Source organism: Pseudophryne corroboree, chromosome 2, assembly GCF_028390025.1.
Source record: "Pseudophryne corroboree isolate aPseCor3 chromosome 2, aPseCor3.hap2, whole genome shotgun sequence".
NCBI lineage: Eukaryota > Metazoa > Chordata > Amphibia > Anura > Myobatrachidae > Pseudophryne > Pseudophryne corroboree.
The window spans coordinates 34,841,622-34,857,138 of NC_086445.1; the positions used below are offsets into that span (position 1 = coordinate 34,841,622).

The 15,517-nt window shown below is 49.1% G+C and overlaps 1 protein-coding gene across 5 annotated transcripts in view; it reads right to left on the minus strand.

Annotated features, from left to right (window-relative positions):
• LOC134994743 (zinc finger protein 436-like) overlaps positions 1-15,517 on the minus strand; it is a 497,924-nt gene that overhangs the window by 438,841 nt on the left and 43,566 nt on the right. Inside the window, exons 9-10 of one of the 5 annotated variants that reach the window (XM_063951015.1) lie at positions 279-379; positions 50-119 (exon numbers count right to left, since the gene is read on the minus strand). The exons of the other annotated variants lie outside the window; for them this stretch is intronic. Of the exons in view, the coding sequence (XP_063807085.1) occupies positions 50-119; positions 279-379 (171 nt within the window). The remainder of the gene's footprint in view (positions 1-49; positions 120-278; positions 380-15,517) is intronic. 5 annotated transcript variants of the gene reach the window in all.

Consider the following 15,517-nt stretch of genomic DNA (forward strand, 5'->3'; position numbering starts at 1 on the left):
AGACCTCTGTACATATCTCCTGTATGACAGCACTGTCTGTATCTCTCACCTGATCTGATCTCAGCAGGAACGTCCTCTTCTTTACATTGCTGGTAACACATCCCGTCTCCTGGCACGGCCTGTCATACAAGAACATGTGTCACATACGTGTCCCGCCCACACGTTACACGGGACATCTCTATAGGACTCAAACACAGGGCGGGGACATGGGAATAACACAAGATCCTGCAATGTGAGACATGTGAGGAGCTGGGAGAGGTCAGAGCAGGTTCCTCTACCTGATAATCCTGGCTGATAATCCTGTTCTCTTCTCCCATACACCCCGGAGTATAGAGAGGGGTCTCGCATCGGACTGCAGGATATGTAGCATTACTTCCACCTGTGGAGAATGAACACAAACTTATTGCAATAAATGAAGAACTCAGCTAACAAAAACACATAGTGGGGGATATTCAATTGTTTGAAAAGGGTGTAGTACGGTATGCCGGCGCTCGGGCTCCCGGCGACCAGCATACCGGCGCCGGGAGCCCGACCGCCGGCATACCGACAGCGTGGCGAGCGCAAAGGAGGGAGAATAGTTGTCGGTATGCCGGGTGTCGGGATTCCGGCGCCGGTATACTGTGCGCCGGGATCCCGACATTCGGCATACAGAAGACCACCCGTTTGAAAACTCGGTTGGGTGTCTGTTTTTTCTAATAGGAAAAAAACAGACACCCAACTGACTTTTCAAACAATTGAATACCGCCCAGTGATTGATATGGTTGGGTAATGAGATCCATTCATCTATGACTGATTGCCGTTATTCCATGTTCTGACTACGGCTAGTCTGGCGGGTTTGGAAAAATGTAAATGGTCGTTACTGGCAAGTTGGGAAATTTTAACACGTTGAATTTTCCCGACAGATTGGCAGAATAAGGAAATCAGGCCGTAGCTGAATAACCCGCATGGCTTAGAACCAAATATTTATTAACAGTTACATATATAGTGCCAGAATATTCCATCGTGCTTTACAATTGGGAGCAAATAATAAGATTTTACTCACCGGTAAATCTATTTCTCGTAGTCCGTAGTGGATGCTGGGGACTCCGTAAGGACCATGGGGAATAGACGGCTCCGCAGGAGACTGGGCACAATAAAAGAAAGATTTGGTACTACCTGGTGTGCACTGGCTCCTCCCTCTATGCCCCTCCTCCAGACCTCAGTTAGGATACTGTGCCCGGAAGAGCGTACACAATAAGGAAGGATTTTGAATCCCGGGTAAGACTCATACCAGCCACACCAATCACACCGTATAACTCGTGATATTTAACCCAGTTAACAGTATGAAATACAACTGAGCCTATTAACAGATGGCTCAACAATAACCCTTTAGTTAGGCAATAACTATATACAAGTATTGCAGACAATCCGCACTTGGGATGGGCGCCCAGCATCCACTACGGACTACGAGAAATAGATTTACCGGTGAGTAAAATTTTATTTTCTCTGACGTCCTAGTGGATGCTGGGGACTCCGTAAGGACCATGGGGATTATACCAAAGCTCCCAAACGGGCGGGAGAGTGCGGATGACTCTGTAGCACCGAATGAGAGAACTCCAGGTCCTTCTCAGCCAGGGTATCAAATTTGTAGAATTTAGCAAACGTGTTTGCCCCTGACCAAGTAGCAGCTCGGCAAAGTTGTAAAGCCGAGACCCCTCGGGCAGCCGCCCAAGATGAGCCCACCTTCCTCGTGGAATGGGCTTTCACTGATTTAGGATGCGGCAATCCAGCCGCAGAATGCGCCAGCTGAACTGTGCTACAAATCCAGCGAGCAATAGTCTGCTTAGAAGCAGGAGCACCTATTTTGTTGGGTGCATACAGGATAAAAAGCGAGTCAGTTTTCCTGACTCCAGCCGTCCTGGAATCATAAATTTTCAAGGCCCTGACTACGTCCAGTAACTTGGAATCCTCCAAGTCCTTAGTAGCCGCAGGCACTACAATAGGTTGGTTCAAGTGAAAAGCTGATACCACCTTAAGGAGAAACTGGGGACGAGTCCTCAATTCTGCCCTATCCATATGGAAAATCAGATAAGGGCTTTCACATGACAAAGCCGCAAATTCTGACACACGCCTGGCCGAAGCCAAGGCCAATAACATGACCACTTTCCACGTGAGATATTTGAGATCCACGGTTTTAAGTGGTTCAAACCAATGTGATTTTAGGAAACTCAACACCACATTGAGATCCCAAGGTGCCACAGGAGGCACAAAAGGGGGCTGAATATGAAGCACTCCCTTTACAAAAGTCTGAACTTCAGGCAGTGAAGCCAGTTCTTTCTGGAAGAAAATCGACAGAGCCGAAATCTGGACCTTAATGGAACCCAATTTTAGGCCCATAGTCACTCCTGACTGTAGGAAGTGCAGAAAACGACCCAGCTGAAATTCCTCTGTAGGGGCCTTCCTGGCCTCACACCACGCAACATATTTTCGCCAAATGCGGTGATAATGGTTTGCGGTTACTTCTTTCCTGGCTTTTATCAGCGTAGGAATGACTTCCTCCGGAATGCCCTTTTCCTTTAGGATCCGGAATTCAACCGCCATGCCGTCAAACGCAGCCGCGGGAAGTCTTGGAACAGACAGGGCCCCTGCTGTAGCAGATCCTGTCTGAGCGGTAGAGGCCATGGGTCCTCTGATATCATTTCTTGAAGCTCTGGGTACCAAGCTCTTCTTGGCCAATCCGGAACCACGAGTATCGTTCTTACTCCTCGCCTTCTTATTATTCTCAGTACCTTTGGTATGAGAGGCAGAGAAGGGAACACATAAACCGTCTGGTACACCCACGGTGTCACTAGAGCGTCCACAGCTATCGCCTGAGGGTCCCTTGACCTGGCGCAATATCTCTTTAGCTTTTTGTTGAGGCGGGACGCCATCATGTCCACCTGTGGCCTTTCCCAACGGTTTACCAACAGTTTGAAGACTTCTGGATGAAGTCCCCACTCTCCCGGGTGTAGGTCGTGTCTGCTGAGGAAGTCTGCTTCCCAGTTGTCCACTCCCGGAATGAACACTGCTGACAGTGCTAAGACGTGATTTTCCGCCCATCGGAGAATCCCTGTGGCTTCTGCCACGCCATCCTGCTTCTTGTGCCGCCCTGTCGGTTTACATGGGCGACTGCTGTGATGTTGTCTGATTGGATCAGTACCGGCTGGTTTTGAAGCAGGGGTCTTGCCTGACTTAGGGCATTGTAAATGGCCCTCAGTTCCAGAATATTTATGTGTAGGGACGACTCCTGACTTGACCAAAGTCCTTGGAAATTTCTTCCCTGTGTGACTGCCCCCCAGCCTCGAAGGCTGGCATCCGTGGTCACCAGGACCCAGTCCTGTATGCCGAATCTGCGGCCCTCTAGAAGATGAGCACTCTGCAGCCACCACAGCAGAGACACCCTGGTCCTTGGAGACAGGGTTATCAGCCGATGTATCTGAAGATGCGATCCCGTCCAAGAGGTCCCACTGAAAAGTTCTTGCATGGAACCTGCCGAATGGAATTGCTTAGTAGGAAGCTACCAATTTTCCCAGGACTCGCGTGCAGTGATGCACCGACACCTGTTCTGGTTTCAGGAGGCCTCTGACTAGAGATGACAGCTCCTTGGCTTTCTCCTGCGGGAGAAACACTTTTTTCTGTTCTGTGTCCAGAACCATCCCCAGGAACAGTAGATGCGTCGTAGGAACCAGCTGCGACTTTGGAATATTCAGAATCCAGCCGTGCTGTTGTAGCACTTCCCGAGATAGTGCTACTCTGACAACAACTGCTCCCTGGACCTCGCCTTTATAAGGAGATTGTCCAAGTACTGGATAATTCATTCGGCCATTACCTTGGTAAATACCCTCGGTGCCGGGGACAGACCAACGGCAACGTATGGAATTGGTAATGACAATCCTGTACCACAATTTTGAGGTACTCCTGGTGAGGAGGGTAAATAGGGACATGCAGGTAAGCATCCTTGATGTCCAGTGATACCCTGAAATTCTCCAGGCTTGCAATAATCGCCCTGAGCGATTCCATTTTGAACTTGATCCTTCGTATATAAGTGTTCAAGGATTTCAATTTTAGAATGGGTCTCACCGAACCGTCTGGTTTCGGTACCACAACATTTTTGGAATAGTAACCCCGGCCTTGTTGAAGGAGGGGTACCTTGATTTCACCTGCCGGAAGTACAGCTTGTGAATTGCCGCCAGTACTAACTCCCTATATCCGAGGGCAGCCGGCAAGGCTGATGTGAGGTAACGGCGAGGGGGAGTCGCCTCGAACTCCAGCTTGTATCCCTGTGATACTACTTGCAGAACCCAGTGATTCACCTGTGGGCAAGCCCACTGGTCCCTGAAGTTCCCGAGACGCGCCCCCACCGCACCTGTCTGTGGAGCCCCAGCGTCATGCTGTGGACTCAGAGGAAGCGGGGGAAGATTTTTGATCCTGGGAACTGGCTGTCTGTGCAGCTTTTTCCTTCTTCCCTTGTACAGAAAGGAAGCGCCTTTGGCCCCCTTGCTTTTCTGAAGCCGAAAGGACTGTACCCGATAATACAGTGCTTCCTTAGGGTGTGAGGAAACCTGAGGTAGAAATTTTTCTTCCCAGCTGTTGCTGTGGATACGAGGTCCCAGAGACCATCCCCAAACAATTCCTCACCCTTATAAGGCAGAATCTCCATGTGCCTTTTAAAGTCAGCATCACCTGTCCACTGCCGGGTCTCTAATACCCTCCTGGCAGAATGGACCTTGCATTTATTCTGGACGCCAGCCGGCAAATATCCCTCTGTGCATCCCTCATATATAAGACTACGTCTTTAATATGCTCTATGTTAGCACCATATTCTCCCTGTCTAGGGTATTAATATTATCTGACAGGGTATCAGACCCTGCTGCAGCAGCACTATTCATGCTGAGGCAATTGCAGGTCTCAGTATAATACCTGAGTGTGTATATACAGACTTCAGGATAGCCTCCTGCTTTTTATCAGCAGGCTCCTTCAAAGTGGCCGTATCCTAAGACGGCAGTGCCACCTTTTATGACAAACGTGTGAGCGCCTTATCCACCCTAGGGGATATCTCCCAACGTGACCTATCCTCTGGCGGGAAAGGGTACGCCAGCAGTAATTTTTTTATCGGGGGAACCCACGCTTCTTCACACACTTCATTCACTCATCTGATGGGGGAACAAAACACCAGCTGCTTTTTCTCCCCAAACATAAAACCCCTTTTATGTGGTACTTGGGTTAATGTCAGAATGTGTAACACAATTTTTATTGCCGAGATCATGCAATGGATGTTCCTAGTGGATTGTGTATATGTCTCAACCTCGTCGACACTGGAGTCAGACTCCGTGTCGACATCTGTGTCTGCCATCTGAGGTAACGGGCGTTTTTTGAGCCCCTGATGGCCTTTGAGACGCCTGGGCAGGCGCGGGCTGAGAAGCCGGCTGTCCCACAGCTGTTACGTCATCCAGCCTTTTATGTAAGGAGTTGACACTGTCGGTTAATACCTTCCACCTATCCATCCACTCTGGTGTCGGCCCGACAGGGGGCGACATCACATTTATCGGCATCTGCTCCGCCTCCACATAAGTCTCCTCATCAAACATGTCGACACAGCCGTACCGACACACCGCACACACACAGGGAATGCTTTGACTGAGGACAGGACCCCACACAGCCCTTTGGGGAGACAGAGAGAGAGTATGCCAGCACACACCAGAGCGCTATATAATGTAGGGATTAACACTATCACTGAGTGAATTTTCCCCAATAGCTGCTTGTATAAACAATATTGCGCCTAAATTTAGTGCCCCCCCTCTCTTTTTAACCCTTTGAGCCTGAAAACTACAGGGGAGAGCCTGGGGAGCTGTCTTCCAGCTGCACTGTGAAGAGAAAATGGCGCCCAGTGTGCTAAGGGAGATAGCTCCGCCCCTTTTTCGCGGACTTTTCTCCCGCTTTTTTATGGATTCTGGCAGGGGTAATTATCACATATATAGCCTCTGGGGCTATATATTGTGATTATTTTGCCAGCCAAGGTGTTTTTATTGCTGCTCAGGGCACCCCCCCCCCAGCGCCCTGCACCCTCAGTGACCGGAGTGTGAAGTGTGTATGAGGAGCAATGGCGCACAGCTGCAGTGCTGTGCGCTACCTTGGTGAAGCCTGAAGTCTTCTGCCGCCGATTTTCTGGACCATCTTCATGCTTCTGGCTCTGTAAGGGGGACGGCGGCGCGGCTCCGGGAACGAACACCAAGGACGGGTCCTGCGGTCGATCCCTCTGGAGCTAATGGTGTCCAGTAGCCTAAGAAGCCCAATCTAGCTGCAAGCAGGTAGGTTCGCTTCTTCTCCCCTTAGTCCCTCGTTGCAGTGAGCCTGTTGCCAGCAGGTCTCACTGTAAAATAAAAAACCTAACATATACTTTCTTTCTAGGAGCTCAGGAGAACCCCTAGTGTGCATCCAGCTCGGCCGGGCACAGAAATCTAACTGAGGTCTGGAGGAGGGGCATAGAGGGAGGAGCCAGTGCACACCAGGTAGTACCAAATCTTTCTTTTAGTGTGCCCAGTCTCCTGCGGAGCCGTCTATTCCCCATGGTCCTTACGGAGTCCCCAGCATCCACTAGGACGTCAGAGCAATCCTGCTCACAAGCTTACAATCTACAGGGAAAATAGGATTTTAATTACCAACCGGTAAATCCTTTTCTCGTAGTCCGTAGAGGATGCTGGGGTTCCATTTAGTACCATGGGGTATAGACTGGTCCCTTGGGAGCCATGGGCACTTTAAGAATTTAATAGTGTGGGCTGGCTCCTCCCTCTATACCCCTCCTACCAGACTCAGTCTAGAAACTGTGCCCGAGGAGACGGACATACTTCGAGAGAAGGAAATACACAGTTAATGGTGAGATTCACACCAGCTCACACATAACAAAAAGAAAGCCAAGCTAACCAACTTGAAACAATACAGCAACAGCTGAACAACAGTACCTAACCAAGTAACAATGCAGTACTTAACCAAGTAACAAAGCAGTACTGAACCAAGTAACAATGCAGTACTGAATCAAGTAACAATGCAGGAAACCGAAGCGCTGGGCTGGCACCCAGCATCCTCTACGGACTACGAGAAAAGGATTTACCGGTAGGTAATTAAAATCCTATTTTCGCTTACATCCTAGAGGATGCTGGGGCAACACTTAGTACCATGGGGATGTATCAAAACTCCCAGAACGGGAGGGAGATCCCGGAGGCTCCTGCAGAACAGATTGACCAATCTTTAGGTCCTCAGATACCAAGGTATCTAACTTGTAGAACTTAGCAAACGTATTCGACCCTGACCAAGTAGCTGCTCAGCAAAGTTGTAAAGCCGAGACACCACAGGCAGCCGCCCAGGAAGAACCCACCTTACGAGTAGAGTGGGCCTTAACAGATTTTGGACACGGCAATCCTGCCATAGAATAAGCATACTGGATAGTAAACCTGATCCAGCGAGAAATCGTCTGCTTAGAAGCAGGACACCCAACCTTGTTGGGAGCATAAAGGACAAACAGTGCGTCCGACTTCCTGTGACGAGAAGTTCTCTTCACATAAATCTTCAAAGCCCTCACAACATCCAAGGACTGTGAGGTAATTGAGGAGTCAGTAGCCACTGGCACCGCAATAGGTTGGTTGATATGAAAAGCTGACACAACCTTCGGAAGAAATTGCTGACGCGTTCTGAGCACAGCCCTATCCTCATGGAAATTCAAGTAGGGGCTCTTGTAGGACAAGGCTCCCAATTCTAACATGCCTAGCAGATGCCAATGCCAACAGTGTGACAGCTTTCCAAGTTAGAAACTTGACCTCTATCTCCTGTAAAGGCTCGAACCAATCTGATTGTAGGAACAGCAGCACCACATTAAGATCCCACGTCGCCGTAGGCGGCATAAACGGTAATTGGATGTGCAGAACCCCTTTCAGAAAAGTCTGCACCTCAGGGAGGGCAGCCAATTGTTTCTGGAAGAAAATGGACAAGGCCGAAATATGGTCCTTTATGGAGCCCAAACGTAGGCCAACATCCACACCTGCTTGCAGAAAGAGGAGAAACCGTCCCAGTTGAAACTCCACCGTAGAAAATTTCTTACATACTTTTTCCAAATCCGATGGTAATGTTTAGACGTTACTCCCTTCCTAGCCTGTATCAGGGTAGGAATGACTTTTTCGGAATGCCCTTCCGAGCGAAAATCAGGCGTTCAACCTCCATGTCGTCAAACGTAGCCGTGGTAAGTCTTGATAAGCGAACGGCCCCTGTTGCAGAAGGTCCTCAAGAAGAGGAAGAGGCCTGGGATCCTCCAGCAGTAATTCCAGAAGATCCGCATACCAAGCCCATCTTGGCCAGTCCAGAGCAATGAGGATCGCGTGAACTCTTGATCTTTTTATTAGTTTGAGAATCCTTGGGATGAAACGAGCGGAAGTGGAGGGAACACATACACTGACTTGAACACCCACGGAGTTACCATGGCGTCCACCGCCACAGCCTGTGGGTATCTCAATCTGGAACAGTACCTCCAAAGCTTCTTGTTGAGGTGGGAGGCCATCATGTCTATTTGAGGTACACCCCAAACACTTGTTACCTCCTCGAACACCTCCAGGTGGAGGCCCTATTGTCCTGGATGGAGATCGTGTCGGCTGAGGAAGTCCGCTTCCCAGTTGTCCACTCCCGAAATGAATATTGCCGACAGCGCCACTGCGTGACTTTCTGCCCAGAGGAGAATCCTTGTAACCTCTGACATTGCAGCTCTGCTCTTCATTCCGCCCTGACAGTTTATGTACGACACACACTGTCATCACATTGTCCGATTGAACCTGAACGGTCTGATCTTGTAGAAGATGTGCCGCTTGTAGAAGGCCATTGTACACAGCCCTTAGTTCCAGAATGTTTATTGGAAGGATGAATTCCAGACTTGACCACTTTCCTTGGAAGTTTTCCCCTTGGATTTTGCTCCTCAACCTCTGAGACTTCCATCCGTGGTTAGTAGGATCCAATTTTGAATCCCGAACCTGCGGTCCTCGAGAAGGTGAGAAGTTTGCAGCTACCAGAGGAGCGAAATTCTGGCTTTCGGCAATAGACGTATCCGCTGGTGCATGTAAAGATGAGATCCTAACCATTTGTCCAGGAGATCCAGTTGGAAGGACCGTGCATGAAATCTTCCGTACTGTAGAGTCTCGTAGGAGGCAACCATCTTCCCCAGAAGGCGAATGCACTGATGGACCGATACCCGGGAAGGCATCAGGACATCCCGGACCATTGATTTGATCACCAATGCTTTCTCCTCCGGTAGAAACACCATCTGCACTTCCGTATCGAGGATCATCCCCAGGAAGGACACTCTCCTTGTCGGTTCCAAATGTGACTTTGGAAGGTTCAGGATCCACCCGTGATCCTGGAGCAGTCGAGTTCAGAGAGCAATGCTCTGTAGCAACTTCTCCCTGGAAAATGCTTTTATCAGCAGATCATCCAGACGTGGAATAATGTTCAGTCCCTGCTTGCGGAGGAGTAGCATCATCTCTGCCATGACCTTGGTGAACACCCTCAGTGCTGTGGAGAGGCCAAATGGCAGTGCCTATGACTGATAGTGACAGTCCAGTAGCGCAAATCGTAGATAACCCTGGTGAGGCGGCCAGATCGGAATGTGAAGGTACGCATCCTTGATATTAAGGGATACCAGGAATTCCCCCTCCTCCAGACCTGAGATCACCACTCTCAGAGACTCCATCTTGAACTTGAATTCCCTCAAGTAGCGGTTTAAGGATTTTTGGTTTAAAATCGGCCTTACCGAACCGGTTTCGGTACCACAAACAGGTTTGAATAATAACCCTTGTTTGTTAGATGAGGTGGAACTGGAACAATGACATTTGTTTGTACCAATTTTGGAATGGCTTCCTGTAGGATAGCACTTTCTGTCAGCGAAGCTGTTAAGCCTGATTTGAAGAATCTGTGAGGTGGGAGTTCTTGAAACTCCAGTCTGTACCCCTGGGTAACAATGTCTAGTACCCAGGGGTCTAGGCCTGAAGAAGCCCAGATGTGACTGAAATCCCTTAGTCTCGCTCCCACCTGCCCGATCCCTAGGCTGGGAGGTCCACCGTCATGCTGAAGATTTGGAGGAAGCAGAACCTGGTTTCTGCTCCTGTGAACCTGTTGTTGCAGGTTTTCTAGATTTCCCTCGACCTACTCTAAAGAAAGTGGAAGGGGGTTTGGACTTCTTAACCTTTGCAGTCCGAAAGGACTGCATTGTAGAGCTAGGATAAGATTTCCTAGCCGGTGGCGCTGCTGAGGGAAGGAAGGTTGACTTACCCGCAGTTGCCGTGGAGATCCACGCATCCAACCCGTCTCCAAACAGAGACCTGTGAAGGGTAGGTTCTCCACACTTTTCTTGGATTCCTCATCCGCAGACCATTGGCGCAGCCAGAGTCCTCTGCGCGCAGAGACAGCCATGGAAGAAGTTCTTGCATTAAGGTTGCCAAGTTCCTTCATGGCCTCCACCATGAAACCTGCAGAATCCTGTATGTGGCGCAAAAATAATTCAATGTCACTCCTATCCAGAGAATCTAATTCCTCCAGTAATGTGCCTGACCATTTTACTATGGCTTTAGAAATCCACGCACAAGCAATAGTGGGCGATAAAGCCACCCCTGTAGCAGTGTATATTGATTTGAGCGTAGTCTCATTCTTTGACAATCTCGACACAGAAGCGTCTACTATAGGTGGATTTTCCCACTTTTTCCTGTCATCTTCAGGGAAGGGAAAAGCAACGAGAACCCTTTTGGGAATCTGGAGTTTTTTTCTCTGTGTTATTCCAGGATTTTTCAAACAAGGAGTTCAACGCCTTAGAAGCAGGAAAAGTAAGGGAGGACCGCAGAGGATATCTGGAGTGAAGAGGAGGGCAGCGCTCCATGTCAGTGTCTCTGTAGTGTGATCTGCAGGGAGAAAATGGCGCTGGTGAGTGCTGGATCCGATCTGAGGAAGAAGCCCCACCTCCTGTATTGGCGCGTCTGCCCGCTGCTGAGATTATACTGGCATGAGGTAAATGTGGTTGCTAACAGTGGGATTAGCCCCTGTTAGCCTGTGTATACCAGTGTAGGGTCTGTGCGCCGGCTCAGGGCGCCCCTCACAGCGCCGCACATTGTACCGCTGAGCCCTCCGGAGCGCAGCTTCACAGGGCTGCGCTCCAACCCTGATGCTGCCATTTTCGTCGGTGACCCGCTTATCGGGGCACCGGCGTCATACTCACCACTCTTCTATCTTCTGGCTCTGTTAGGGGGTCGCGGCCGTGCTGCGGGAGTGAGCGGTCGCCTCGTGGGCTTGCGATCAGCACCCTCAGGAGCTCAGTGTCCTGTCAGCGGAGATAGGAGCCATCAACCTCTAGGGTTGGATCCTACTCCCCCCCCTAAGTCCCACGAAGCAGGGAGGCTGTTGCCAGCAGCCTCCCTGTACCTAACTCTTTAAAAAAACAATAAAACTAGAAAAACTCCTAATCCCCTCCCCTAGCTGTGACCGGCTTCACCGGGCACATTTACTAAACTGAGTCTGGTAAAAGGGGCATAAGGGAGGATCCAGTCCAACCTATTAAACTATTAAAGTGCCCATGGCTCCCAAGGGACCAGTCTATACCCCATGGTACTAAATGGAACCCCAGCATCCTCTAGGACGTAAGGGAAATAGGCATTAAATAAATGCTACCTATTGCATAGCGGTCCAGACAAATTACAGAGGTTTTTGGTGGGCTGTATGATCCAGTCATTCAGGAATGTTGGTCAAGATAGGACAAGACAACATAAGTATAGAGGGGATGTAATTGAGTAAATAGCTTATGGAGGTTATGTGGGTGGTTCTGGAATTTGATAATGTAGGCCTGGTAAACTATCATATCAAGCCACCAAGCAATGGTCTCACTTATGGGCATCTTAGAATACCATGAGGACCTCTTTCTACTCCTACATATGTCACAGACCCAAAGAACTTGTCCCAGCAGCCCTCATCACATCCAGATAATGGAGAGTACTCTTCTTCTAGAGCAGTGACCCTAATACCCCTTTCACATCGCACAAATAACCCGGTATCGACACGGCATATTGCCGTGTCGAACCGGGTCAGTGTGCGATGTGAAAGGTCCTTTGACGATTTAGCGGGTCGCCTGACCCGGTAATTCAACCCGGTAAAAAAGAAGGGTTTTACCCGGGTTGATTACCGGGTCAGGTGCGGTGTGAATGGGAGCCGTGTCGATGCGACACGGTTCCCATTCACAGCATAGGGAGAGGCGGCGCAGGAGATGAGCTCATCTCCCGGCGCCGCCTCCACCCCCGCCCCTGCTGCTCCCTCCGCTGCTATGGCAACCGACCCAGCAGCGGAGCGCAAATGCCGGATCCCACCCGGTAAGTACACGTTTGTCTTACCGGGTAGGATCCGGCATTTGCGGTCTGAATGCGGTATAATTATCCTAATAACGATGGAACTCGGAGACCACTTTGGGGTTAAAGGAAGGCGAAGTCCAAAAAACAGTCCTGTCTTCATGACAGATGAAAATAGAGACCTATAAACACAAACCCCCAGATTCCAAAACTCTCCTGGCTGTGGACACAAACACATGAAATTTACTCTTCACAAAATATAAGGGTTTGAAAGTAGGGTTTCTTCAAAGCTGTAAGCACCAAATTTAGATCCCAAAATGCTACAGGAGGGTAAGTATGAAGTCTGGACATGCATTACTCCCTGTAATATAACCTGCACTTCATGTAATAGATCCAGTTGTTCTGATAGAAAGCTGGAAGGGGCAAGACCTGAACCATCAAAGAGCTGAGTGTTAAACCCCCAACCATAGCGTACTGCAGAAATCACAGCAACCGGTCCAAGTGAAAAGAGGTGGTGCCTCACACCAGGCAATGTAATTCTTGGCTGAAACAGATATTTGAGCTTTGGGCTTAGTCTGGACCACACTGTCAACGAACATTTAGATCTCAGGCTCATGGCTTTATCAGCCATGCCATTACAGCTAGCTGAGATATGTTCTAGTTATTGGGTCCGGTCGCATGAATTCGGTTCATGAAGGCAGTGTCCACTCTGGGCCCACTGCAATGTTTATAATGTCTGTGTAGCAATACCTTCTGGGCCAGTCCGGTACTAACAGAAATACCCTCTCTTTTACCTTTTTTAGCACCAGCAGAAGTGTCGCTACCAGAGTGAAAAGATAGATGGAGGCTCTTAGGAACTTACATATCATCTTCCAACAACTACTGGAAACACTCTGCAGAAGCGATCCACCTATTGGTTGACCTGAAATACCATCATGCAGACATCTGCTTGTCTCCAGATGTAGGGACCTTTCCAGAGTTAACCATCAGATAATGAAAACCAGTGCAATGGCTGGAATGCTTTGCTCCACCCAATGCATGGTCTGGCTGGTTTCTTGCATTGCCATGCTGCCACCAGAGTGATTCATGCCAGCATCTTTCTTCACATTGTCGGACTGGATTATAATGGCCCTCTCTTGCAAAACTGGTTTCTGAAGATCGGAGCATCAAAAACCGATACAAGCTCCAGTTTGCTTATCAGAAGCTTTGAATTCTTAAAGAGTCCATAGACACTGTAACTAGAACGGAAGAGCGATGGTGTCGATGGCATTCTAACCTCAAAGGCTGGCATCATCATCACTATAGTCCAGTACTAGATAGAGAATTGACTACCGCTGTTGCGATAGCTTCTCATCCACCAGCAGAGTGAAAAAAGCACCACTAAGGGACATTCTGGTTAAGTGCTGGAGAGACTTTTTCCTTTTCAAAATCAACTAGATGTGGAATACCCTCCAATAAAATTGTACAGCCTCAAAGGTGGTACCTTCTTTCTCAGGACCTTCTTCTGCAGGTGAACGGATACCTTCCTCTAAGCTACCAGGGACTTTATTAGTCCTTGTAGCTAGATCATCTAGTACTCCAGTAAGAACAACCTCGGCTGGTGGGTGTCAAACAAGAGTACCAGGGAGATCATCTGGTGGGAAGGAGCCACGCTGGATTTTATAAAAAGGAGAATCCAACAGTGAGCTTCCATAGACCAGGCTGCCTGCAAGACTGTAGAGTTCACCTTAATCAGCCCAGATAAGAGAGGACAGTCATCCCATAGATGTCTGAAGCAGAGGCGCTTTAAGAGAGGAGGGGACTCACGTGCAGTCTCCGATTGAGCCCCTTCCTCTCCGGTAGTATAGCGGACTCTGGCATTGTGCCATAGTCAGGTTTCCGTGAACATGGCACCCACGCCACGTTCCAGGGGACATCTTTACTGCGCATGCATGAATCACCAGAAAATAGCGGCAGCCATCTGCCGCAGTGCTGCCAGAGGTGAATATAGTTAAATAGGTGCAGGGTTTGCGGTATGTGGGCCCACATGGACTCAGGGTCCCATGTGCACCGCACACCTTACACTCATAGATACGCCATTGGTCTGAAGGGCCACAACTGCCATGATATTTACAATCACCTCAGTTTTCTATCCTATATCAAGTTCATGGCTCAGTGGGAAGTGGATCGGCAAACTGCAGAGAAGAGCCCTCAGGAAACTCTGCAGGTCACCACTGCTTCCCTCCAGATGAGAGGGTAGCCAGGAATAATAAGGAGCTGCTGCTTCAAGTCAATGGCTGCTGTGTCTGTTCTGGTGGCGTTCACAAGTAGGAAGTCAGGGGGTGGATGCACCACAGGGATGGAGCCTCGCCCCCCGTGCCCAGCATATAAGCATATTTCACACACCAATAGAGAAGAAAGAAGACTCTTTGGTGGGTGCACTTTTGAAAATCATATAGAAAAGTCAGAATATGTTAAAACATACACTTTATTAGAGATCGTTTAAAATAGCCACGTTTCGCCCGCAACTCGGGCTTGATGTCTTTAAGCGAGAACCGGCGGGCTTAAAAAGCCCTGCTGGGTAGTGACGGCGGTGAATCATGTTGATTGTGGGCGGTGTCCAATGCCGTGGTTACTAAGAAACACCAGCTAACTATACGGAACTCTCTGGCTCACGCTTGAGAGCGGGAGCATGTTTGTCTGGTTGCTAAGCAACTATACTTGTAAATGTGCAGTGTAGAAAGGTACCGGGGAGATATATGATAATCCCGGGGACGCAATTTAGGATTTGGGGTAGTGACGCTGATCAGTCATGTTGGTTGTGGGCGGTATCAATGTCGTGTTTGCTAGGAAACGCCAGCTAACCATACGGAACTCTCCAGCTCACACTGAGAACGGGAACATTGTCTGGTTGCTAGGCAACCATATTTGTAAACTGGTAGTCTAGACAGGTGTCGGGGAGATAGATGATACTCGGGGGGGGGGGGGGGGAGTTAGGGCTTTCACAGGTAAAATTTCCGGTTATAAAGGTCTACTGTATGTACACTCGGAGGAGGTGTGTATGCAAAAGGTAGACAATGTGACAGTGAAGTGCATATATAAAATGTTAAATAGACTGACGGATATTTTTTAACAGGGATGGCACAACCTTCTATTAAGTGAGA